Source organism: Bactrocera latifrons, unplaced genomic scaffold (assembly GCF_001853355.1).
Source record: "Bactrocera latifrons isolate USDA-ARS-PBARC rearing strain unplaced genomic scaffold, ASM185335v1 scaffold_67, whole genome shotgun sequence".
NCBI lineage: Eukaryota > Metazoa > Arthropoda > Insecta > Diptera > Tephritidae > Bactrocera > Bactrocera latifrons.
Genome location: NW_017537345.1, coordinates 34921 through 60926, shown reverse-complemented (window position 1 = coordinate 60926; position 26006 = coordinate 34921). Strand labels below are relative to the sequence as shown.

The window sequence follows — 26006 nt, the reverse complement described above, 5'->3', positions numbered from 1 at the left end:
TTTTCCCCCAAGCCTCAACTCACGCTTGTGGGAATTGCGCAAAACTACGCTGCCTCCGTGGTGTGTAGCACAGATCGCCATCGCCAGCCAATAGATTACGCCAAGCGACCGACCACATCTTGACGCGCGCGCTCAGCCGCGTTTGGCACATAAGGCTATAATGTTTTTATATGATTTTTCTATTCTGCATAATGTGATGCATCGTGCGGCGCTTGACGTTTGGAGCTTCTCATTTCAGTTACCCGCACCGTCTACCCACTTACCCACAYACGAGCTTGTAAGCTTACGGACTTATGCATATGCATCCAGGCGCGCGTGTGTAAGGCGGCACGGCAGCGGCGTCTAACATTTGGTTATGCTTCTGGCATTTTGCTACAGGTCATAGTTACGTWAGATTTTCTTTATTTCTCGGCTCCTTTTACGCTGACTCGTTGTGGCTATATACATTTGTGCTTGCCGTGTATTGTTTTTGTTGTTATTTAATTTTGCATCGAATGCATTGGATTGCGAAAAAGAGTTCGTCGAATAGCCATAACGATACTTGTAAGCGGCATTTGCGCAAAGCTTTGCCTACTTTACTGGACTTGCGAACGTATGCACAGGCAGAGAGACAGACAGACAGACAGGCAGACGGACAGTTCGGCAGGCCAACTGACTCAATGACTGMGTCTGACTGAAGGGGCTGGCGCGATGATGGCGTTGGGTTGATGTTGCATACGCTCGTGTGGGGTGATGACTGCGGTCACCGGCGTTTGTCGATTTTCTAATTTTTTTCCTTCGCTTGCCTTATGCCGTGTCGCTGTCATATCATGTGCCAATTTAGTTCTCTTTGGTTTATTTATACCAAGGCAGACATTTCTTCTTCCAAAACAACAACAAACGTACATGCATACGTCGTCCAGATGCGCGTCCAYACACATACATACAWACAAACATAGAAACGTGWGTGTGTCACTTGCAAAGTACGCGCATAAAATTTTGCCYCGCAATTTGATTAGAGCGATACTGGCTATAATGTTGATAATAATGATCAAATTTTATGTCTCTCCTTTGATTTCATTTTTGGGCAATAATTGAAAAACGGTGCCAGCGCTAGCAACTTTCCACCATTGCATTGCATATTGTTTTGACTTTTTTGTTTTTCTTGGTTTTATGTTTTTCAAAATTGCTTTTAGCTTGTTGTTGTTGTGTTGCCTACTTGGCTGACAGCGCATTTCTCGATTGTTTGTTTGTTCGCATTCGTCGATGACATTTTCTGCAGCGTTATTCAATTAAAATGCACAGTTAATGAGTTTCCTGTCAGTATTTGAGACTCTGTCGAATATGCAATTACAATTTTGGAATTTTTTTTTGGTTTAGCCTAACCAATTACTTTCTAGTTTATGGATAATTTGATTTAAAGTTGCAAATACTAAATATACATTTTTACATATACAAGTATGTATGAAAATAGTTTCCRTTTATTAGTTTAAGCGAAATTATTGCACTAATCCGAAATCGCTCTTTTAAGTTTAGTATATAAAAGCATGTATTTCTAGACCAGCTGTACAAGCCAGAGATATTACGAAAGATATTCAAAGGAAAACAAGTAAGGAGMTTGTAGGGATTAAAGCCAGGGTACAGCCTTCAGGTACATAAGGCATAAGTATATGGGGTCAAACCGATTCAACCCATTTGTAGCACACACATATATTACTATTAGGAAAGGATTACCTCTGAATTTCAATTGTATATTTCATACATTGACCGATATTTTCGTAAAAACCGAACTATGGGATTTGGAGTCCACATATTCTGTTCGTGTTCATTTATATGTGTACAACCATTAGTTTTTCAAAACTATTGTACCCTGTAGCAACATGTTGCAAAAGTATAGATATTCTAAATAGTGCATGTAGTAGTTCTTTTATTCCTTTCTTCATAAAATAAAACTCGCACTGAGCATATCAAATACGCTAATTGAGAATATTTGAYCATTGTATTATATTCATGATTCTTCTTCTTTACTGGCGTAAGCACCGCTTAAGCGATTATAGTACAGTTAACAACACCGCACCAGCCTCTTCTTGTTTTAACTTTTGGGCTCCAATTAGAGATACCAAGTGCAGCTGGTTCCTTCTTCAGTGGATGAAGGGTGATCTATTTCGAGGTTTCCTTTTTAAAAAAACACAGAAACTTCAAAATTTAATGGGGAATGCTTATTATCATTCAAAAGAATATTCCTTACATTTTTTTTTTTTTCAAATGTTTCATTGAAGGCGTCACGGAAGTCATTCTCCGGAGTACCCTTGAGAACCGAGGTGCATGCTATTTGGATACCCKCTGTTGCTTCAAAATGCTTGCCTTTCATCGGGATCATACTCGAATATCCATGACTCATCACCTGTGATTTTATTATTCAAAAATTGAGGTTTATTTTCACACATATTCAAATTTTCTTGTCACACTTCCACTCGCCGCAATTTCGGGTCATCAGTGAGCACTTTTGGGACCATCTTCGCGCACACTTTGGGCATGTTTAAGTGCTCCGCCACAATATCATGAACAACAGATTTTGATAAATTTTGAGTCGACGGTCTGAGATCAAAACTTTGCGCACAAGAGTCACATTGTCGGTTTTTGTCGAAGTCGTAGGCCTGCTAGCACGATCTTCATCAGCGACTTCTTACCGGCCTTCCTGGTAGCCACCGAAACACACCACTTCTTGCTAAAGYAACATCTGGATAAGACTRCTTGAGTTTTACGCAGAATTTAATCGCGTACCTTTGCACTAACGAACGCTGCCTTTTCGGCTTGTACCACTTACAGAAACACGTCGCGCGTAAATGTTTGCCTTGACTTTCCAGATGCTCGGAGACAACTGACCAGCCGCTCGTTTGTTGGGTAGGATATAAGCTAATATAAGTTTTGGCTATGTTTCTTAGTTCACCGAGAAGTTTCAACCTCAGTTTTGTAAAGGCTAAGAAAGTGCCTGGGTTACAAGATGTTAAGCCTTACCGCTTGAATGCCAAATAAGAACTCCAAGATGAACATTACTGAGGGCAACTTATTTAGTAGATCTCCAACTATGGTCCGATCGCGTCGAAACAGCGCGTTAAATGGGCCTTCTGTTAGATGAGCTCGATGACAACCTTACCACCCTAACGGGGACAAAAATCTTCTGCAAAACCTGGCTCTCGAAAACTCCTAACCCCGACTCATCAAATRTTGGACTTGAAGAGTTTGGTCTTTGTTCATCTACTCTTGAGAGAGAGGGCTCTRCTTTTCAATTACGTACTCAGTTTAAAATAGCACCAGTTCACAAGAGTATCASGTTTTGGTTCGTTGGTTTGGCCTTGTTGTTGGTGTAAATGCTGCTTGCAAGATAGATGATATTATCAAACTTCGACTTCAAAGTTATGACTGTCAACTGTGACGTCTGAGCCAAGCTGCGAGTGCAATGACTGCTTGTTTGATGACAGTTGTTATTCCTTATCCAATCTAAAAAGTCAGAATACAATTTCTTAGAGATAATTTCATAATTTTTAGGATGCCCCACAAAAAAACTTTTTTTAAACTTTGGTACCAGTTTTCCCGAAGTTTAACTACTGATTTACTTCTCATTCTTTGACAAAAATTATTGAATCCTTATTACTAAAATTATTACATAACGTTAAAAGCTTATTCAATTTAGATTCGGTATTTGTTATMTCACTAGTGATCGTTCATTGAAAGTTGGTAACTCAAACCTAAAGTAGATGCAAATAAGTGAAAATTCTAAAATCAGAAGACACCTTGTGGAAACATTAGTTTATTTGAGTAAAAAAAAATTCAAAAGTATTTTCAAAAGACTCCCGAAAAAAGCTGTAAAACAACATCAGATCAAATTATACTATTATATATGTATATTAGAAAAAGAATAAGTATGATATGACAGTTCAAGAAATACGGGAATAATCGTCATAAATTGTATATTTTCSTTGGCTTCTCTGGTCTTATTTAAATTGCATTCCCCAAAAATATTCAGTTTTCGATCTTGAAAATTTTATACGTTATTAATAGTGCCTCGTGAGCTTCCTGGTCTTTATTGACGTTCAAATTGTCCAGTTGAGAGGGGTATACTTAGACGTAAAAGTCAAACCCATTGAGGATAAAAAAAAATCCAAACAATAATTTTGGACAACCGTAATTTGAAATTCAACAAGATGTCCGAAAATCTATCGAAGTAAGGTTTTGGAGATATCGTTATGAATAATTTGCTATGCGAGAGTGTTTTGAACTGTTCAACCCTAATAAACCATGACGATTATTTTCTCAGAATTCAAGAGAATGCTCACAGAAAGGAAATTTAACGAAAGGTGGTGTAATCGATAAATGTGTCCTTCTTTAAAAAGTGACGAACTTTTCAGATTTCAGTGATAAATATATTATATGTATATATAAATMAATTATACGAAGACTACACCTATTTTCCTTGTTGAGGATACGAATCAGTAAAATATTTTTGTCAAAGGAGTAACCGGATCAACACCTCATTCTAGATTGACCAGAATTTTATTGAAGCATGCTCAAGGCTTTAGGATCCATCTACGTGAACAGGAATCACATCATCTCCATCACGCCCAACAAGCTCCKGGAATTATTCTGAGTGCCTTTGTGATCATATGTGATAAAGGAGAGTTCACAATAGACCATAGGCCGCAGTGCTAAATTTTCAAATAAACTGTTTTAATATAATTTTAATTTTTCAGCGGTTAAAGTACTTTTGTGCCGCACTGTAAAAATTTCCCACACTACTAAAACGAAGCTTACAAAACTCCAACTCTTAACTTTCAAAAACTGTAATGCAACCACGAGTATTCGTTCTCTCACGAATGTTGTCTGATTTAGTTTGCAAAAAGAGATCTATAACCACGTGTTAGTTACAGATGTACCTGACATTAATATTTACTAATATGTTTATATGCATGTATGTACGAATGTATCATAYGTGTGTRACTATCCAAAAGCCATGTTCCATTCTCCAATCCTTGTTCGCCAGACACCATGCCAACGACCAAATAAATATTTATTTTACCACCTTTTTCCGTTAAATTCAAACACCCACTACGATTATAGCGGTAATCTTGTGTTATTCATTACCCACCGATATCATAGCACACACACATACTTACAAATATATTTGAATGTTTTTCTCAACAGCGCCGGCACACCACGCAGCCATAGTGCCATAGCCGGCTCCGGCAAGATAGTTTACACATTTGGCAATCCTACGCTTATCGGCAGCGCCAAATGGGCATCCACTCAGCAAGCGAAAATCCAAATTAAACAATTACTGTGCCACAACGGTGCAACGCTCGATGAGCCCAAATCCAATTACATGTACGACTGTCTGCGCGAGAAGTGTGATATCGCAGCTGATCGCATTTTTCACATCGGCAAAGAGTTGTGTAAAAAGGTGTTTGGCGCAAACGCGGACAATTATGAGCTGAGTCAAGTGGACAACCATTCGCAGGTAGGTGGCAGAGTGTAAAAGTAGAGTGGGTGTACAGTAGTGAGCGTATGTGCGCTGCTAGTTCCCGTTGTTTTCCACCACCTAGTGTTGTTAAGTAGACATTATCCAACATGTATTTTGTACCCATACAGGAAATAACAAAAACAATTGGCACAATTTGCTGTGATCACGACGGTCCCTTAGATCCTTCTTCGACTATGTTAGCCGGTACTGATGAGGCACGTTGCCTAACTGTACGCTTGAACTTCTCCAAAGCCAAATCGGTAGCGGTSTTTCCGGGGCAAATAGCGATCGTGTCGGGAAAAAATCCCAAAGGCGACACTTTCATTGTGGATGAGGTGTTAGCCGASCGACAACTCAGTCCACCTAYAGTGCCTAAACTAACAGATCCATTGAGTTTTGTCATCGTTGCCGGTCCGTATACTCATGACGATGATCTTGCATATGAACCATTGCAAGATTTGATTGCGTACTTAAAGGAACACAAACCGGATGTGCTAGTATTAACTGGACCGTTTCTGGATGCCGAACACAAGTTAATCTCCGAAAATGTTACGTTGGCCGAGTCATTTGAATCCTTCTTTGAGAAAATGATTACGAGCATTGTGGATGCTATTGGGTGAGTAATGCAATGCTTAAATAATGTCACCTACATGAAATATTAAGTATTCGTTAGTAATCATTTATATTTACCCATGATTCGCAGTACGAGTAAGGTTAACACCTTAGATTACGTTTAGGTCGAATATCGAGTGATGGTCTATTGAGTCGGGACCTAAAGCATTCTGCTTCCATTTGCGGAAAAGCAAGAAGTATGTGCTGTAGTGTGTCTGCCCTTAATTGTAGACTCGAGATGGATCTGTGCAATAGTACACTAATGTGTGCAGATGACACCTTTCCAGGTCTACAGCGAAGAACGGCTACGGTTCTAAAGCCTTGGTTTCGGTAGAAGATCGGCAAGTTCATTGCCCTTCATGCCTTTATGCCCACGAATCCAAGCTAATGAAATTATTTTGTTTATGACGGACGATATTGCCTGAAATGAGTAACGCAATAGTTTTACCAGAATCTCATTTCTCTCTATAATGCTATCTGCAAATCTGCTAATGATAAAAGTTTTAAGTTGAAAAATGCTTGGAAACATGACCATACGCCCTGATAGTTTGGTGTGTGGTCCCACTATGCCAGCGAAAATTTCATCAGTTTTCGAGCCATTGCATGGTTCTCCTTCCTAAGTAGCCTTCGAGAGTGGAATCCTCTCATTYACTTTTACTGCACTGGGAAATTTTGACACCCTTTCTCTTAGTAATGCTTCAAACACTATTGATCGTCATTCATACAATATGCAAAAGYAAATATATATTAATGGTTTTTGTAGTAACCTTCTTCTTCTTCTTCTTAATTGGCGTAGACACCGCTTACGCGATTATAGCCGAGTTAACAACAGCGCGCCAGTCGTTTCTTCTTTTCGCTACGTGGCGCCAATTGGATATTCCAAGCGTAGCCAGGTCCTTCTCCACTTGGTCCTTCCAACGGAGTGGAGATCTTCCTCTTCCTCTGCTTCCCCCGGCGGGTACTGCGTCGAATACTTTCAGAGCTGGAGTGTTTTTGTCCATTCGGACAACATGACCTAGCCAGCGTAGCCGCTGTCTTTTAATTCGCTGAACTATGTCAATGTCGTTGTATATCTCGTACAGCTCATCGTTCCATCCATAAATCTTTCGCAGAACTTTTCTCTCGAAAACTCGCAACGCCGACTCATCTGTTGTTGTCATCGTCCAAGCCTCTGCACCATATAGGAGGACGGGAATTATGAGTGACTTATAGAGTTTGGTTTTTGTTTGTCGAGAGAGGACTTTGCTTCTCAATTGCCTACTCAGTCCGAAGTAACACCTGTTGGCAAGAGTTATCCTGCGTTGGATTTCCAGGCTGACATTATTGGTGGTGTTTACGCTGGTTCCAAGATAGACGAAATTATCTACGACTTCAAAGTTATGACTGTCAACAGTGACGTGAGTGCCAAGTCGCGAGTGCGACGACTGTTTGTTTGATGACAGGCCCTTGTCTTGCCCTCGTTCACTGCCAGACCCATTTGTGTTGCTTCCTTGTCCAGTCTGGAGAAAGCAGAACTAACGGCGCGGGTGTTGAGGCCAATGACGCCAGCAGCTGTACACTCTTATAGAAGATGGTACCTTCTCTATTAAGTTCTGCAGCTCGAACTATTTTCTCCAGAAGCAGGTTGAAGAAGTCGCACGATAGGGAGTCGCCTTGTCTGAAACCTCGTTTGGTATCGAACGGCTCGGAGAGGTCCTTCCCGATTCTGACGGAGCTTTTGGTGTTGTTCAACGTCAGCTTACACWGCCGTATAAGTTTTGCAGGGATACCAAATTCAGACATCGCGACGTAAAGGCAGCTCCTTTTCGTGCTGTCGAAAGCAGCTTTGAAATCGACGAAGAGGTGGTGTGTGTCGATTCTCCTTTCACGGGTCTTTTCCAAGATTTGGCGCATGGTGAATATCTGGTCGGTTGCAACCTTAGGCACTCAAAAAGCGGGCAATAGATAAGCAGGGATAATGCTATAATCTCTATAATTCGAAGACCGTTTGGATTTCTGCTGTCCGTTATTGAATAAACTAGCGTCTAAGCTTTTCAGAAATCGGTGGGCGTGGATGAGGTCAATGTGAGGATCTATGCCCAGCCATGCCAGTCATAGCTCGAAAGAATCCTTGATTTTCCGAAGCAATATATTTTAAAGAATCTTATTGCTATGTCTCAATCATACGCCACTGTTCCTAGAGTGCTATTGAAAGAAAATACCTAGAATCCAATGGAGCGGCTCCATGTACGTGGTATGTGCTTATACTTACTTTAAGTTTCCGTTATCCGTTTTGCGAATCTCGCATCCGAGAATGTGAATTGCGGTCTTTATTTATAATACGCCGCAGCCCAAGCAAATTTTTCTTCTTCTGTTATCCCAGCCCGATTTTCTCCCTTCGATCCTCCATGTTGAGTTTTATTTTTTTTGGGRAACCTCTACCCCTAGGGTTTTATACCTAACGCCAGGTACATCATTAGCAATATCAGAAGTAGATATACACCCCCCTCGTCCAGTGTTATATATAAAGGAAGTTACTAAGAAGAGGTACATATACACTACCTCTGCCTTAGCTAGACGCCGCCTGCTCATACCACCAAGACCTGCTCTAGTAACTAATCCCGTCGTCAAACTATGATGGTGACAACAGCGACGTCCATCGCCCGGTCGGCAGCCGCTAGGAGTATATATTGTCATAATACGATAGCGGTACTTTGAAACACGTCTATGACATCGTGACAGGTGATGAATCGTGGATTTAGCGTATAAGCCCGAAAGTAAACAGCATTCGACTGTGTGGRTATTTCSAGTTTCAAGTCGAGCCGAAAGTTGTGCGCGCACGAAGCACTTGACATATCACAATCATACCGCTAGAACAACGCAGAACAGTAAATTCTGGGTGGAATATAACCATTTGCTTGCCAGCAAACTTTCAAGAAAACAGAAAAACCAACCGTCGATCACTCTTCTCCACAACAATGCTAGTGCGAGAGCTGAAACAACTGCATTTTTGAGCACTCAAAACATCGAATTGATGAGTCATCCTCCGTATAGTCCTGACTTGGCACCTAATGACTTCTTTTTAATCCCATACGTAAAAGATAAGAGGTTTTTCGATACCTGAAGAGGCGGTTGAWGCGTTCAAAAGGCATGTTTTGGAAATACTTGTTGTTGTTGTTATACCGGTTATCTAGTCCCAAGATGGTAAGCTTCAGATAAGTTGTCATTTAGGTCATCCACCGATAAACCCAGGAAACGTGCGGTTTCGACSCAGACGGACCATAGSGAGTGGGGTGTCAGATGTATGGGGTTCGCTGGTCATGCTAAGAGGTGGTTGGTGTGATAAATAGAAGTTTAACCTGCTAGAATATCCAGAACGAAGCTGCGCAAGGGTCACTCTCGTTTCTCGCGGCAACACGAACTCATCGTCTGCAATAGGTTTGGTTTGACTCCAAGTACGCCATTCACTGAGAGGGATTCGGTGAAGATGTTTATGGCTACTGCCGCTTCTACATTACCGGATTTGATCCGGATTTTGAAAATTTTAATATTTACGCAATATTCTGAACTAAAGGAAATGCCGGTGACCCTATAAAATATATTTATAAATGATCGGCATGACGAGCTGAGTTGATTTTGCAATGTCCGTCTGTCTATACACGCTGTTCAGAAAGTACTTGACAGCGAACTAGTCCCTCAGTTTTTGAGATATCRTTCTGAAATTGTGTACATGTTCTATTCTTCCCAACAAGCTATTAATTTGTCGGAACCGCTATCGGGCTACGATAGCATATAATTGGCATACATACTGACCGATCAATCAAGGTTTCTTCTTGTTTTCCAGTTGTTTTAGTTACATATTTTTAAAGCGTATTAATTTTTAATTTTCCTTCTAATTTGTTTTATAATTTTTAACAGCAATTTGACAACAATTTTGATTGTCACTTCACATAAAGACGCCAACGCTGATCCTGTCTATCCCACTATGTCAGTACCGTTACGAAAATCATTTCCCAACGTGCATGTCTTGCCCGATCCATCGATGATTGATTTAAATGGCATCGTTGTGGGAATGACCTCCACGGACATAATGCAACATATAATCTCGAATGAGCTGGCCTTGTAAGTGTCATTGCAGCAATATTTTAATGAATGTATGGATTAAGTTACATTTTCTTACAGCAATGCGGGAGATAAGGTGAAGCGCATCGTYAATCATCTGTTCAATCAAGGTTCCTTTTACCCGCTGCATCCGCCAGCCTGCGATGAGATCAGCTTTGACAGCTACTTGGCGGCAAGATACGCCAAAATTGAGCAAATACCAAACATACTTCTGTTGCCGAGTGATCAGAAGTGTTTTATACGGGTAAATATAGTAAATAATAATTTGTTGTAAGCTGGGTTTGTTTAAAATAATGYTTAATTGCAGATGGTAAACGGTTGTTTGGCTATAAATCCCGGTCGTTTGGCCGACAGCAATGGTGGTACGTTCGCGCGCTTCATTATTACGTCGCCGGCCAACAAGGAGGAGACGAACATTTGCAACTTTGTGGCCTGTCAAATACGCAAGGTCTAGCATACATTTTATATATATAGCATATRCTAACTGTACAACGTTTTTTCTAAAGTAAAAAATGCATATTTATTATTATTATTTTTTTTTCATATATAATTTGTTGTAATACAAAAACAGCAATGTTCATGAAAATGTTTGTTTAACTAGAAATAAAACATACACATTCCTCATTATCGCTTCAATATGCTTATATATATTTATTATAATTTAACAGTGTATTTGTTGTTAATTTCCAAAGGCACTTGGAAAGTATTTTTTCTCAGCTTCGACAATTTCCTCCAAAATATCATCGATTTCCGTGTCCGGATAACGTTCCACCCAGGACTTGATATAGCCCTCGTGCGTGGCGTCATACGTTTTCAATTTCACCTTCTCACTCTCCACGTCCGTGTTGGCTTGCACCAAAATTATACGTGGTTTCTTATGTGCCAGACAAATGTCACGCCATTTCGCCCATGGATGCGAGCCGCCTTCACTGACCTCCGAGTAGTGTTCATACATTTCACTTGCCGCTGCGATATCAGCGGTCGATTTGTAAACTTGGAGTTTCTTTAGGAATTCTTCGATGGCCTTTCTGCCAACAGTCTGGATTTTTGTGCGGTCCACAGTGAGACGTAAATTTTTACCATCGTCTGTCTCCGCAACGGTGACAAAGCCTTCACCCGCCTCCAGCAGCACCTTCATAATAACGAAGCGTGCGCGCGAATGTGCTTGCATCCATTGTTTCGATTGTGGGTTGTACATTTCCAAAGCAACACCCATACCATTCCAAATTAAACTCAACCAGTTGATGTAAATGATTTTCTCCTGCTCAACAGGATCCTTGAAACCGAAAATCTCTAATATATCTGCTTGTAGTGAAAGGTATAAACCGACTGCTTCGGCGCGACATTCCTCATAGGAAGAGCCGATCGCACCGAATTTCGTATCGTAAGTTTCGCCAGGTAAATACCATGTTTTGATGGGTTCATCAGTAATGAGGTTTTTCGTGTTGTCTTTGTCAAAATTGAATTTGCCGTTCTCATCTATGCGGAAGAGTTTACCGCTACCATGTCCAAGCAGCTCGTGCAAGCCAACTTGCACCTGAGGAGTAGATACGTGTAGAATAAATAAATTTATTTTAAACAATAACACCAAGAAAACTTACCTCGAAAGACTTCACTTTGTATTCCTTCATGAGCTCCTGATCTTCATCGGAAAGGAATGGTATGGGATCTTTACGGTTGATATTGGCCAACACATTGCCCAGCGATACGTTTTTAAAACCTTCATCTTGACGGATCTCATCATCTAAAAATTAGGAGCAAAGCAGAATATTGTAAATAAATTAGTTTTGAAAATTTGTTTTGCAAAAGTAAAGAACTGCGTACAATTTGGAATGTTAATTCCTGCTGGTACGCCACTACCAGCGAACGTCAACACATCCAGTGAAGTGAAGTCTGGTTTCAAATACGTGTCTTTTTCGTAAGCTTCAGTCCAGGGCAGATATTCCAACAGCTTTTCTGCGCGTGATACCAGTTCGGCAAACTTCGCAGAGCTTTCCTTGTTGACCATTGCCACAAAGCCCTCAAATTCGGCGCGCCCACCTGCTGGATCACGATATGTTTCAATGAAACCAATATAGGTTTCGATAACAGGTCCTTTATCCTTAATCCACCATCTGGAATAATTAATAACAATATATTTGTTTCAAGTAAAATGTCATGTGTTTAATGAGTGTACCTGGAGCCATCCTTATGATCTGCCAATGAGCCCTCTTGGAACGATTTTATATAATGCTCRATCATTTTTTGCTCATTTTCATTTGCCGCATACTTTTTCGCCTTYTCCAGATTTTTATTGACACGCTGTAAGAGCTTCTGATAGTCACCACGTGTTACACGAAAACTATTGCCATTATAGCTCTCCAGAGGCAGAGTTATGCCATCCTTGTCGGAATTATCTACCGAACCAAGCTTGATATCGTAAACCGTTTGTCCATTTTCGACCACTTTAAATGTTCGACACATATAGGGTTCAATACGCTTCGATGTTAACCACTCATTGACAATGTCAGCATCTTCTTTCGTACAGTTATCTGACCAATACGTCGTTATGCCGTTCGGTGCAAAACCCAGAACCTCATTGCGCGGTTTCAACGCGTAGATAAGAGGAGCGGCCTTCTCATAGGCGGCTGAAACACGTTTATCACTTGAATAGGCARTTGATGAACGAACAATTGTTTCGAATTTTTTCGCGTCCAAATTCGGAATGATTTTACTGTCGCCCATACCTTTGTAGTTACCGGCATTGGCAAAAATACCACAAGCATAAACCAAGAAGGCCTAAARTAAATGAGAAAGCTTGTTAGCAACACTGTTCCACAACAATTAGCACATTTTTCGTAGCCTTGAATTTGAAGAAGTACTAAAAATTAACTTACGGTGAACTCATCTTCAGTAATRCCATTAGACAAAACCTTTGCTTTCAATTCCTCCAATGGTTCGGCAACAAAAATGCGRTGAAGAAATGAGAAAATTAACGGTGCTTCCGGACTAGATTGTATCAGCGCTATAAGACCACCGTCCCATGAAGCTTTACTGAAGTAGTGAGCGTAGAGTTTTTCCTTCTCAGTTAAGCCCATGAATGCATTTTTGCACTCCAAATCAGCAATCGGTTGRGTATTGGGCAAAACAAAATGTGCGGCGTTCGCGGAAGACATGGTGCGTATAAATGAARTGTAGCTACTGAAATAGCAAATTATTGAGGCATTACAATCAAAAAATCTCTAATAAAAGTATGGTATAAAATGTATAGAACAAATTGCGAATACCTTAAATTTAATTTATTTKTACTTATATTTGAAGTCTGAGATAATAGTAAACTATTAAGTTTTCGAGCGTTCCCTGAATTTCCCACATGACCCAAATTTCTGCCAGGGATAGATAACTGAGTACCAATCCTGCGAATTGTTTTATATGTTATTAAAGCTCTTCTAACGCTAAGCATTTTTGGGTATTTTTGGATGTCTAATAATTTCAAATTTTAATACTGAAAATAGAGGGTGGATTAAAACAAAGTCCATTGTATATCGGATTATCGAAAGAAGTTTGTACTTACATTTGTACTCGTTTTAGAAAAAWTTTCTATATCTAATTATGATTTGTGGAATATTTTGAAGAGAGCATAGACTGAAATTAGCGAAAAAGTGTATGTTAGCAATTGTGAAAACATAACAAGAATTAGATTTAACCATACTTGTTCAATAAGAATTGAATGCGATTAACAAATGTAAGTAAAAGTCTGTCCGTTAGTTAATTAGTTAATATTTTTGAACATAGTTGGAAGTATGAATTTAAATTTTATTTTAAAACAACTTTGAAAAGGACTACGTCTTTATACAATTCAGAAAACATACAGCAATAAAACTTTAGTCGTGTTATAACAACAATGAAAGTGTATGTAATATTGTCGTACATCAGAATTTGTTTATTTTCTGTTATCAGTATTTTCGCTTGTTGAAATAAAACCTATACACAAGTGCATATATCTTAAAATTATCTACAAAGCCATATTTTCTAGAGAATTTATAGTAATAATGATGTGTGTACATATAATATATACGTAGGAGACTATTGCAATTAATTTAAGGAACCGACAAGTGAGGCATTGTTTCTGTGCAGGTATTTACATATGTATGTGCACTTTGTTAAAWCATTTTTCACCAGCAAATATCCATGTACATATATGTATGYCTAAATTGRCATAAATTATTTTAGCTTATGCTTGCAAAGCATTCATATATTCTCCAAAATTACTGMAAGAATAATAGTTATGATAAGGAAAACAATTCAGGTTTTCCTAAAYTCCCAATGTTATAGCATATTCCACAATATTTCAAAAAAATTTATATTATATATGCATATATAACAAATACATGKTCCAATTTGTATTTTAAGTGCCACGCGATACACATTGCCGGCTAATTATTGAATCGGCGTATATGCAGATGTATACTCACGTAGAAATTGCTTATTCTTTCTAAAGTTTAACACATTTATAAAATTAAAATCTGTTCTTCACTTTTTATAATCAAAAGAGCGAAGATCTATGTTATACACTACTAGTAACTTGCTCCAATTATTATATAGATAGTATCTATCTATTATTATATGTGTAATTATATTATTGTTTAGGTTTTATAAAAGTATATTACCTTTGTAATAATTCTCAAAAAATGCTTGTCAATTTAACTTTCCTTTTATATCAGCGTTTTAAAATTATTCCTTTACTTCCACAAATACTCAATTGAATAATAAAACAATAAGCGCGGTGACTCGGAATTTTACAATGAAATGAAAACAGCTGATTCAACTAATGTTAGAGTTCCCAAGTTACTTCAAAATTTATAACAGTTTTSATAACCAAATCAGCTTTACAGTGCAACATACTAAAAAATTCTACATTATCAAATATAATATTTATGAAGTTAAAATTTATCKTTATTAATTACACACAAATGTAAACATTTTAAATTTTTTTATTTATAATCCAATACATGCATAACCTACCTAACTATAGCACAAATTAAATTCATAGTGGAATCACAAATCATTTATAACATTTAAACATAAAAGCACAATATGGTTCATTCAAATACTATAATAAATTAATTGATATACAAAGAAAGAATTGAAATGCAAAGAGGCATCTTGCGACATCATTAAATAGTATTAAGCATATTACATCTATAGGTGTATTTATCACAGAAATTATCTGTCTTTCTATTGCAACTGCTCCATGGCTCTAAGTGCAGACTCTTCATCAATGTCCGGAATAATGGATTCAAACATGCTTTTTGGAAAAGCTACATTTCCGATCATAACAACTTCATTCGGATCTAATGACGGTTCTAGGCCATCAATTACATCATTGCTTACAGACGGCATACTCATAAGAGTTGGTGTTACAGTGGGTATGCCACTCATACTAATTGCAGCATTATTGGCATGCTGCTGTTGAACTACTGCTTGAGCTGCAGCGGCAGCTGCCGCTGCTTCCAACTGTAATTTTTGCATTTGCATCATTAAACGCGCGTTCGCATCCAGGTGCGAATGTCTAGCCCTTATATGCTTGTCTCGATCGCCGCGTTGACGAAAATTCTTTGTACAAAACAGGCAACCAAATGGTTTTTCACCAGTATGTATTCGTTGGTGATTCTTAAGTGCATCTGCACGATAAAAACGTTTACCACACTCTTCACATTCATAACGTCGTTCGCCACGATGTATAAGACGATGCTGGTAGAAAACGGAGCCAGTTAAAAAGCGTTTGCCGCACACCAAACAATGATAAGGACGTTCACCAGTATGACACTTGCGAATGTGATCATTCAAGTCAGGACGAATGGTAAATTTACGTGTACAACCAGGTTCCTTGCAAGCAAAGGGTTTTACGCCTGTAAAAGTTTAGTACAAGAGGTTTTAAGATCACGTTTAATAAATGAATATTTTATAATACGCTTACCTTGATGAAAACGCAAATGCTGCCATAAGTGGCTGGATTGGGTATATGATTTTCCGCACATATCACATAAGTATTGGCGGGTTTTACTGGAAGAACCAGTTCCATCTTTATCGCGTTTATACTTCTTATAGTGCTTTTCTTCATAATGGGCAACACATTCTTGCGCAAACTCAAATACAACATCGCAGTACTCACAAGGTAGTTGCAGTACACCAAGGCATTTGTTCAAACGTGGAAAAAAATGATAAGCTGTATATCTGTCAAAAATAAAAAAGTAAAAAAAAAAAATTCTATGTATTGATATGCATTTGATTTAATATTTACCTATGCTCATGCAACTGATCAAGGGATTGAAACTTATTCTCGCAAACATTACAAACAAAGTAACGCTGTGTAGAAGCTTGATGCACCTTAAGATTTTCTCGCATAAATACACACTCAGCTTGCCAATGCGCACATATTTCTTTAGACGTGCGCATATGAATATCGCATGAAAAGCATTCAAAACGTCGTTCAGGCAAATGGCAAGCGGAATGTACAAATAAATAGGATACTTCCGAGAAAACAAAATCACAAAATTCACACTGCAAAATACAACTTAAAATAACCATTTTGAGGTAAACAGGTGATTTATCTCCGTGAACTGTTAGCGGCCCCGCACAATTATTGATCTGTATTAAAATATTTAATAAATTTTTTTACTCATCAATAGCTCATTCTATAAAAATTACTTACCTCCATCTTCAAAAAATTCATAGCATCGTCTACATAGGATTCGTACGGAATTTCAGCACAATTATCGAATTCTTTTTCTTCCTGCATACTTCCGGGAAAGTGGGAACATAAATGTTTGAAAGCAGCAAATGGCTCAAAGAATACTCTTCCACAAAGAGTACACTTAATGACAACACGCAGTCCATTAACACTCTGTAAGGAGCTACATTGTGATGAAGTCGTTTTACCACCTGACGAAGCGCCTGGGGTTGGTATAAGATCCATTGCATGTTTCTCCATATGCCGCAACAGGCCTGATGCATGCACGAATTTACGCTCGCATAGTGTACACTCATGAGGACCATCTTGCTTTTTGCTAGCAGTATTCGATGATGTCGAGCCTGTCGATGTATTTGATGTATTACCTAAAGTACTACTCGAATTGTTTAAATTGTTATTTATTGACGCATTAACATCATATTTAAGTTCATCTTTTAAGAAACGCCGAATGCGTATCTGATTTTCGCGCAATAATCGAATGCATGCCGGTTCCGGTGGCAATAGTGGTTCTTCCTTGATGGGCTTATTAATAGGTGTAGATGCAGCTGGGGGGATGATTAGATTATGGTGTTCATCGTAATCACATATGTGAGATTGAAAAGATATGATATCAAAGAGGCAGTTGCAATTGGAACACTTCACAATTCGATAAGCTGATGGTGGAACATCGGGCGGAATATATAATTTAGTATCTGAAATTAAGAGTTTTTAAAATTATTAATAATTTTTCGCATATTTTCTAGATCTATATTATTAGTATATGCATTATGTTCACATACCAAGCGGACTACTTTGGGGTTGCGTCTCCAGGAATTGCAAAAGTTTCAATTCTTCTTCTGTTGCATCGAATGACCCCGTTGTTTGTTTCACTGTTTCATTAACCATTACTATTGGCTCGGGGATTGGTGTGGCGAATGGTGTTAATGGCACTGTCCCCACCAAATCCAAGAAAGCCGGTTCTGTGCCTCTACCAGTAATATTGCTCAAATCAAGAACATCATTTATATCGAATGGAGTAATGTTTGTTGTTGTTGGTAACTTGAAACCCGATTCATAATTTTCCAGTCTTGTTTTGGTTAAATCTTGGGGTTCATCCTCTGTTATGCAACTAAGACTTCCGGAAGGAAATGTAAATGTTGTCGATGAATCTATAACGGATTTTTCTCTGTAATCAGAATTAAATTCTTTTAATTGTGCGAAAAGTTGCTCCGACAGCCAGGCGTCAGAATTTGTGAATTCCTCTTCACTTGTATTCATCATAATTAATTTATYTTAAATTAAAATATATTGGTTGTTTGTCGACTATCCGCTGTTTCTAGATACGTATATTGTTTTTTCAAAAAAAAAAAAAAATGGCGTCTTGACAAATTTAGCAARCCTACTATTTGTATGTTATTCGATAAAGTTTGTTTTGAGTGAACAAACATATAATAGTGTTAATAATTGAAATGAATGAGAATGAAAAGTATTTTATGTGCACAAATGTAAGTTCTTAATTGAAAGACATAACAATCGTTATAACTTTAAATAATTTTAGAAAAACATACCAAAAAATAAATCGTTCATTCAACTGTATAAAAAATAAGCGCACTCTAACGAACATTAGGATCATAATAAAATTAATTGTAGTTAAATAAAATAACAAGTTACAATTAGTTTTTATTTATTMTTGTACCAAAAATATAAAAATGTGGTATACTAAGTTTTAATAAGGAAAAATAAGGAATTTTTTAAACAAACAGTATTATGTTCATAATAAACTTCCAGAATAATTCTAAAATTGATTTTAAATATATAAACGCACTGTATATTTAAAAGTCGCTGTATCCCATTAAGTTAGATATGTGAAAACATGCCATTATGGCATAAGCCACAAGAGAAAATAGAAACAGCTACCAAGTAGGAATAATTTGTGTAATCCGCAAGAAGATAACATTCAGAATTAGTAGATCGATTAGATATCCGATAAAAAAATAAAAATTTAATTTTAAATTAATAATAATTTGACTTCCTATGTACATATGTATTTATTTAGATATTTACTGTATATTTCATTACACAATTGATGCACAAATATCAATTAATTATTGTATAATGTAATATAGATTTGGAAATACCATTTTCCAATTGGGATTCTTGAAGTAATTGTGTTTGTTTATATTACTGACAAACCCAATTGGGTAGCAAATGTGTTTTCAAGCCTACAGAGCAAAATAAATAAATAGGCTTTACGTGTGAAATGATTGAACATTACAGTGCAAATTAACAACACATTTCCTTTCCTTCTATTTATACTGAAGTAGAACTGTGTTAGGTATCAGAGCTAAGGTACTGTAGTATAAACGAAACCTGACATTTTTACTTAATTAAACTGGTTGATTCATTTTGATGCTTTATTGCMGTGAGCAAGAAATCTGTTTAGTATTTGTGAATGTCATTTCAGACTGAACAGTGTACCTCTAAACAATCGTTAGCGATTTTGTCTATTATAAAGATAAGTAATTCTGTAATCTTATCTTTGAGTAGTGCACCATTACTACCGTGGAAAGCTCTATAGTTAAGCAAATACATATATTGCAATCCTTTCGTATTACTTTGGAATTGCTCCTGTGAAAAATAGCACGTGCATTATGCAACGCATAGCTGTCATTGGTGGCACCGGTATGACCGGTGAATGTGTGGTTGATTACGCTTTAAAAAAAGGTAAATAAGTTTCGTGTGCAAGTTTGTCTACATAATTAAAACCTTTTTTCTTTTAGGATTAAAGGTCCGTCTTTTATATCGCAGTGAGAAAACTCTTCCGGATCGTTTTAAAGACAAAGTAGAACTAGTTAAAGGCGATGCCTTAAATTTAGAAGATTGCAAAAATGTTATTGACGGTGTTGACGGCGTTTGCATAATTTTAGGAACCCGCAATAAGTTGGAGGCTACCACCGAATTATCAAGTGGCACGAAGAATTTAATTACAGCAATGAAAGAAAAAGGTGTTCGCCGTTTCTCCATTGTAATGTCATCATTTTTATTCCGTCCACTCAATGAAGTGCCTGGAGTATTTCATAAACTAAACGAGGAGCACAAGCGTATGCTGGATTTGACAAAGGAGTCTGGTTTGGACTATGTGGCTATATTGCCACCACACATATCCGATGAACCATCCACCGATTATACAGTATTACATGACGATGCACCTGGTCGAGCTATTTCTAAGCATGATTTAGCTAAATTCGTTGTTGATTCATTGGATCAAGATGAACACATTGGCAAAGTATGTGGAGTAGCTAAAAAACTTACACAGTAAGAGTATACAAACAAAGCCTCTATCTGTACGCCGATATAATAATGGATCTGTTTAATTATACATTATTATGCAAACGAAACTGCACAAAAGCAATTAACATACACATATGTATCTTCATATATACATATTTACCGGAGTATATTTAAATTATTATGGATTTAYGGCAAAGCGCAGCTATATGGAATTAAATAAATTACGTTCAACTTAAAAACTCGTTTCTTATTTGGTCTCCTACCTAATTTGTCGGATAGGCGATAGTTATTATCAAACGTTTTTGGAAACAATTAAATTCGCACATTTATTTTTACGATAAGTTATTTTGATAAGATATATAAATTATAAATATTTATATATTTATGTTTTACATTTTTATTTTCTTTTCTGGCGGAGGTTTCATATCGATACCCTCAATTTTTGGCTCAATGCCACCTTGCGCAGTGTTAGGTGAAGGACTTGCCTCTGAGGGAACCGCACCATTATTGGAGGTAGTTGGATTGCCAGCAACATTATTTGCCTCAATTGAATTTACTTCCGTTGCTGTGTTCTGTAACTGATTTTGTGGTAACTGCTGCTGGTTTTGCATTTGCTGTTGATGTATCATTGGCGGTATTGGAGGTGGAAATTTGCGCAATAACTCTGCTAAAAGCATGTCAACCCTTTGCTTTTGAAATATTGTGCCGCTATCGTCTTTGCTCGATGAAGGATCCTTTTTGTTACCTTTGGATTTATCTGAAACTGTAAATGAGACACATTGTAATGTATTTACAATATGTGCAAACATTAATGAATTTACTAACGAGCTTTATTAGCAACGAAATCCCATGTGTAGCCTTTGTTTGGATGGTAACGAGAATAGCTGCTAGCTTCTTCGAAAGCTGATTGCAAATTCGTAACCGTTGCTAACTAAGATTTACTTTAACATTAATTACTTCTTTTTAAATTTATTAGTTCTTACGATTCTTGAATTAATTACGCTTGCAAGATCAGGTGCTTTATAAACCATACCACCTATAATGTAGTAATCTGCCATTGGTGTCGCCTCTGTGGGACTATGCCGATGTTGCTTTCGTATAACATATAATATAGGTTCGGCAACATGAAGCAGGATATATTCTACACCAACCATATTGCTATAAAGAACCAAATTAAATGTAAATAAAAGTAATATAATTTAAATTACTAAGATTATACTTAAGATGCTCCAGGCTCAACCGTTGCATACGAATTGTTTCATTATTGCACACCCTGTCGTAAAAGGGATTCGATTTGCGACAAAAGTAATCCATAACAGTGGCTGGACTCAGTGACGCCATCATTTGTGTATCGTGCCATGATACCCATAACTGATTCTCTTGTGCTATGGGCTGAGGTATCTGTCGTCCTGGCAGCATCTTCAAATGTTACAATTTTAAATAACACTTTCCAAAATTGTTTCTGTTTTTTCGCCGGTTATGTCTGCTTTTTTATCACTTCTTTCCTAATGGCTAATTGCACCGCTTCAGGGTCAACGTGATGAACTTGAACGACAAGTGTCACTTCCTTTTGTCTCTATTTGCACAGATGCAAATTGTTTATGTTTATTTTTAGTTTATGTTGACTTATTTTTAATACAGATTTATTTATTGTTTGTTGTGTAATAAATCTATCGCAGTCGGTCAGTGAACGCTGGCACAAAACGTGAGGGCGTTATAGCAAATAAATTTATCAACAGGCACGCGACACAAATTCAGGTGAGTCACTACGATATACTTTCACTTTTGCCATTGTTGTATGTCTCTCTTGTGTATTGTGATATGCGTTCTGTTGCAATTTTTTTTATTTATAAATAAAATACGTTGTAATACCAAAATTAACAAATCGAAATTGTCAATAACAAATGCGCGAGTTGAAAATGTACTTGAAAACAGCTGTGATCTGGGTTGCATTGTCAACAAAAAAGTGTAGTAAAATAATAATGTCATAACGTAGCTAAGTGCCCTGAGCAAGAATTTAATAAGGTGATTTTTTGGACTGCCACATCTCTTTTTGAAATTATTTTCCCAGTGGTAGTCACGAAAAAACTATAATGTTTTTGCTTTTGTACATAATTTGAATAAATAAGTTTTTGAGCTTGGCAATACTGGTCAATGTTGAGTTCAGCGAAATATGCAATCAATTGTTGATGGATTATTAGAAGATAGATTTCAAAATTTCTTTAGTTAATATTATTGTTAGTACAAATTAACTTTGCTCACATAAAAATAACTTGCACATAGTAGAATATGGCGGCAGAATGTCTAAGATTTTTCATTCGTTGTTATACAAGTAAATATTTTAATTATAATGCCTGGGTTCTTTAATAATGCTTCACTGTAGAGCGCTTTTTCACCTTTTTATTTCATGCTCCAAATTCGCTTGGTTTGACGAATCAGCAACTCAAAGGAAAATAAGAAAAACATTTTTGACACTTTGCTCGCGTTATTCCTCTTTATATTACTTTACCTTCCTTTTGCAAAAATCTATTAATAAAAGTTTGTTTTTTATTGTTAATTTGGTGATTTGGCGCCAGCTGAAATATATTTTTCACCAAAATTTATACGCTGATTTATTTAATTCAATTTTTATTGAATGTCGTTATAAAGCATTGAATTAACATATCAACGAATATTAAAGATAAAGATATTATTATACAATACATACATTTTGCGAAATAACTAAAATATTTATTTAAAACCACTAGTGGTAGCAGCGGCAACATAAGAAAAGAAAATAATAGAAAGCAATAGTTTGCTATTCACTAATTAATAACATACATACATAGGCATTGAGGCAGTACCAATTTGGGCAGTTCAATCAGTTCGTTCTTTACAGTCCGTCGTGGCGTTTCTAAAGAAGAGCAACAACGAAGAAATCACATTATGGTAAAAATCAATTTATTATTCGCTTTTGTGTTTCATATTTTGTGTTGGTAATTTGAAGTTAATTATTTTTGCGTATTGTTATTATTAATTGAGTGTCAAGTTTAAAGAAGTCTCGCCACTTCAAAATGTTCAGAATTTGTTGACTCATAATCAGTTAAAAGTAGCGTCTCCACCTATTTTGCCTCAATCGTAGTAATACATCAATGTGTAATCTCCATATGGAAATTAAATGTATCGGTTTAATTTCTTATAAAACTTTGGAATATAAGAAATAATATTATACAAGTAGCGAGTTTGGTTAARCTCCTTTAAATTGTTTACTTGATCTCAATTCAAGGCGCTTGAGTAAAACCTTGAAATTCACGGACAACCGCCTTGCGCTCCAACAGATTATTCATATAAATATTTAATTCTAATGTGCTCGCAGAAAATATATTATATTTAGAAATTGTCGGCACATACATATATATTTTGTACGAAATGGTTTTATTTTTGGAATTTTGAGTAAATATTACATATAGTTTGGCTTATTGTTTAAAATGGTTATTTTGGCAACAGGCAAATGAAACATTTTTGTGTTTTGAAATTATAAATTGAACGTTTAATGTAATTCCAAAATTGTTATTTTCATACATAGTTTCTGTGAGGCGTTTGCCATTTGTTTTTGTCGTAAGCGTGTTATTTATGTCCTTATCATATTTTATCTGCTTACAAAAATATTCGTATTATATGAATTGTAGAATTTTAGCGACGCTTTACAGCCTTCTACATTGGTGGAGATTATCAAATTATTTAATAGCCTCCTCTCTACTTACACTACTATCAGACTATGCGCTTCATTAAGTCGGAACCGTATTATGAGGTATCCCTTACACCATATTTATTCATAGATTTTCTTATTAATTATTTTAGTATATTATATATGAATATGATAATTGTATTAGATGAATGGTTGCCATAATCAACAAATTTAATTGTTTTCAGGGTCTTCCACCATTTAATGTGTCGGGTAGCCCCTTCAGTGTTGTTCCTATACACAACTATCCCGAGCTAATGAAGAAGACATGCGAGCTGATTAACTCTGAATGGCCGCGTAGTGAGACGGCTCGCATGCGATCGCTTGAAGCTTCCTGTGATACACTTCCCTGCAGCTTAGTTTTAACTACGGACGGGATGAATCGTGTTATAGCTCATTGTAAGTTAAGCCAGATAGCGTCCAAAAAGATGGCCTGCTTTATTGAGTCGGTGGTGGTAGACAAAAGTTGTCGTGGACAAGGTTTCGGCAAATTAATTATGAAATTTGCGGAAGACTATTGTCGCATCGTATTGGATTTAAAAGCCATTTATTTATCAACCATCGATCAAGATGGATTTTATGAACGTATCGGTTATGAATACTGTGCGCCCATATCGATGTATGGGCCGCGTCATTGCGAACTGCCTAGTTTGGAGAATGCCAAAAAGAAATACATGAAGAAAGTCTTATAGATATCAATGCCAGTATTTTTGCGTCAAACAAAAGGAATTACAAAACTTAATGATTGGGATATTGGCGAAATTACGAAGAGAATGGAGATCACTTCAAGAGGAGGCAAGATTTACACGCTTTACAGCTTTTAAAAAGTTAAAAAGATATTATACATACATATAATTAGAAATAACGCTATATCGAAGAAACGCACAAGCCTTTGTCGATATTAACAAATTAAATTTGTTATGATTAAAGGAAATGAACCTACGGACTGTAATATAGAAATATTTAGTTGTTAAAAATAAGGTATTGAAGTGAATGTTGCGCCAACTCGGTGAACTATCAGCTATCTCTTCGAATTTTTCGCTAATCTGCAGCTAAAAGCTTTAATATACTACAAATAATTCCATTATTATGCATAATTACATATTTTTACTGATATTGATTTCCAAATATTGCTTTTTAATTGTATTTCTTTTTATTAAAGTTTCAGTTCATCTGCTTTGATATGCTAACAAAAAAGCTTTTATTATTTATGCTGCATTTCATCAGCATTATTCTTTTTGGTATTCGCTATATTTATTATTGACTTTTTGTTTTTTATTTATTATTTTGAAACAGACGTATCTTTAATTTCATCAATTTTAATATTTCTTAACAAAATCGCAAGATATGTTGATAATTAATGCAGCGCGCAGATATTTTGTAAACGTATCAAAGCAATTATAAAATATATTGAGAGCGAATCTGCCACATAATATCACACGTTAAATCTTCCAACAATACTTAAACATACATGGTGTATGTACATATGTTTGTAGTTTATATATACAGTACATTCTTTTGTAGATATTGTTTAAGAATGTAATTGTTAACAATGCTTTGTAGGTTTAGTATATATAAGTATTTATAATAAAAATCCAAACTGACAAGTGAAATGAACACAACGCCGCATACATGTATGATTATGTAGACAACAACACAATGAGTTTATTAAATATAAAACATGAGTTGATGAGAATTGATAACAATAAATAACATAGTATTTAAAAACATATTTCTTTTGTATTTTTTTTATCAAATTGATTGCTAATCAAAAAAATATAACCTAAAAAAAAATTATTAAATATTACTTATTAAAATTCTGCTTTGATTTATACAAAAATCCGGAAATAATTTTCTGTGTGGGCACACCATCCTGATATTTGGTGCATTTACTACAAATGAGAGATGTTTTGAACCCTTAGACATCGTAAGAGTCAAAATTATTTTTTTTCTGGTACAGAAGAGTAAAATGACCTGAAAATAGCATACAAATTTCATCTATCAAGTTCAAGTTCGCGGCGACATAAACCACCAGCCATTGCCGATATTATTTATATTGTAACCCACAA

The 26006-nt window shown here is 36.5% G+C and overlaps 6 protein-coding genes across 9 annotated transcripts in view; 3 read left to right on the top strand and 3 right to left on the bottom strand.

The window, feature by feature from the left end:
• LOC108975586 (DNA polymerase alpha subunit B) overlaps positions 1 to 10854 on the top strand; it is a 135643-nt gene extending 124789 nt beyond the window's left edge. Inside the window, exons 4-8 of the mRNA XM_018944162.1 lie at positions 5182 to 5494; positions 5626 to 6113; positions 10007 to 10210; positions 10271 to 10454; positions 10518 to 10854. Coding sequence (XP_018799707.1) covers positions 5182 to 5494; positions 5626 to 6113; positions 10007 to 10210; positions 10271 to 10454; positions 10518 to 10664 — 1336 coding nt within the window. The 3' untranslated portion in view covers positions 10665 to 10854. The remainder of the gene's footprint in view (positions 1 to 5181; positions 5495 to 5625; positions 6114 to 10006; positions 10211 to 10270; positions 10455 to 10517) is intronic.
• On the bottom strand, positions 10785 to 14993 carry LOC108975585 (dipeptidyl peptidase 3). 2 transcript variants are annotated; one of them, XM_018944159.1, is made up of 6 exons: positions 14860 to 14993; positions 13087 to 13390; positions 12387 to 12988; positions 12035 to 12324; positions 11812 to 11954; positions 10785 to 11747 (listed from the first exon to the last, which is right to left on the bottom strand). In XM_018944159.1, exons 2-6 carry the CDS (start codon positions 13363 to 13365, stop codon positions 10890 to 10892), a joined length of 2172 nt encoding a protein of 723 aa, XP_018799704.1. In that variant the 5' UTR covers positions 13366 to 13390; positions 14860 to 14993; the 3' UTR covers positions 10785 to 10889. The 2 variants fall into 2 exon arrangements, with proteins under 2 accessions (XP_018799704.1, XP_018799705.1); XM_018944160.1 differs by having other exon boundaries at positions 13087 to 13387.
• Positions 14994 to 15289: 296 nt separating this feature from the next.
• Positions 15290 to 18261, bottom strand: LOC108975571 (testis-specific zinc finger protein topi). The gene is made up of 5 exons (XM_018944137.1): positions 17723 to 18261; positions 16905 to 17635; positions 16494 to 16840; positions 16170 to 16426; positions 15290 to 16101 (listed from the first exon to the last, which is right to left on the bottom strand). The coding sequence occupies exons 1-5, from the start codon at positions 18201 to 18203 to the stop codon at positions 15428 to 15430; spliced, it is 2490 nt and encodes an 829-aa protein (XP_018799682.1). The 5' UTR covers positions 18204 to 18261; the 3' UTR covers positions 15290 to 15427.
• An 863-nt stretch (positions 18262 to 19124) lies between these two features.
• LOC108975560 (flavin reductase (NADPH)) lies at positions 19125 to 20452 on the top strand. 2 transcript variants are annotated; one of them, XM_018944119.1, is made up of 3 exons: positions 19125 to 19271; positions 19470 to 19646; positions 19703 to 20452. In XM_018944119.1, the coding sequence occupies exons 2-3, from the start codon at positions 19574 to 19576 to the stop codon at positions 20239 to 20241; spliced, it is 612 nt and encodes a 203-aa protein (XP_018799664.1). In that variant the 5' UTR covers positions 19125 to 19271; positions 19470 to 19573; the 3' UTR covers positions 20242 to 20452. The 2 variants fall into 2 exon arrangements, with proteins under 2 accessions (XP_018799664.1, XP_018799663.1); XM_018944118.1 differs by having other exon boundaries at positions 19125 to 19646.
• A 66-nt stretch (positions 20453 to 20518) lies between these two features.
• LOC108975559 (mediator of RNA polymerase II transcription subunit 6) lies at positions 20519 to 22138 on the bottom strand. The gene is made up of 4 exons (XM_018944117.1): positions 21433 to 22138; positions 21197 to 21371; positions 21039 to 21144; positions 20519 to 20976 (listed from the first exon to the last, which is right to left on the bottom strand). The coding sequence occupies exons 1-4, from the start codon at positions 21630 to 21632 to the stop codon at positions 20603 to 20605; spliced, it is 855 nt and encodes a 284-aa protein (XP_018799662.1). The 5' UTR covers positions 21633 to 22138; the 3' UTR covers positions 20519 to 20602.
• A 657-nt stretch (positions 22139 to 22795) lies between these two features.
• On the top strand, positions 22796 to 25201 carry LOC108975570 (N-acetyltransferase 6). 2 transcript variants are annotated; one of them, XM_018944135.1, is made up of 3 exons: positions 22796 to 23141; positions 23882 to 24003; positions 24126 to 25201. In XM_018944135.1, exons 2-3 carry the CDS (start codon positions 23971 to 23973, stop codon positions 24627 to 24629), a joined length of 537 nt encoding a protein of 178 aa, XP_018799680.1. In that variant the 5' UTR covers positions 22796 to 23141; positions 23882 to 23970; the 3' UTR covers positions 24630 to 25201. The 2 variants fall into 2 exon arrangements, with proteins under 2 accessions (XP_018799680.1, XP_018799681.1); XM_018944136.1 differs by lacking the exon at positions 23882 to 24003.
• The last annotated feature ends 805 nt before the right edge of the window (positions 25202 to 26006 follow it).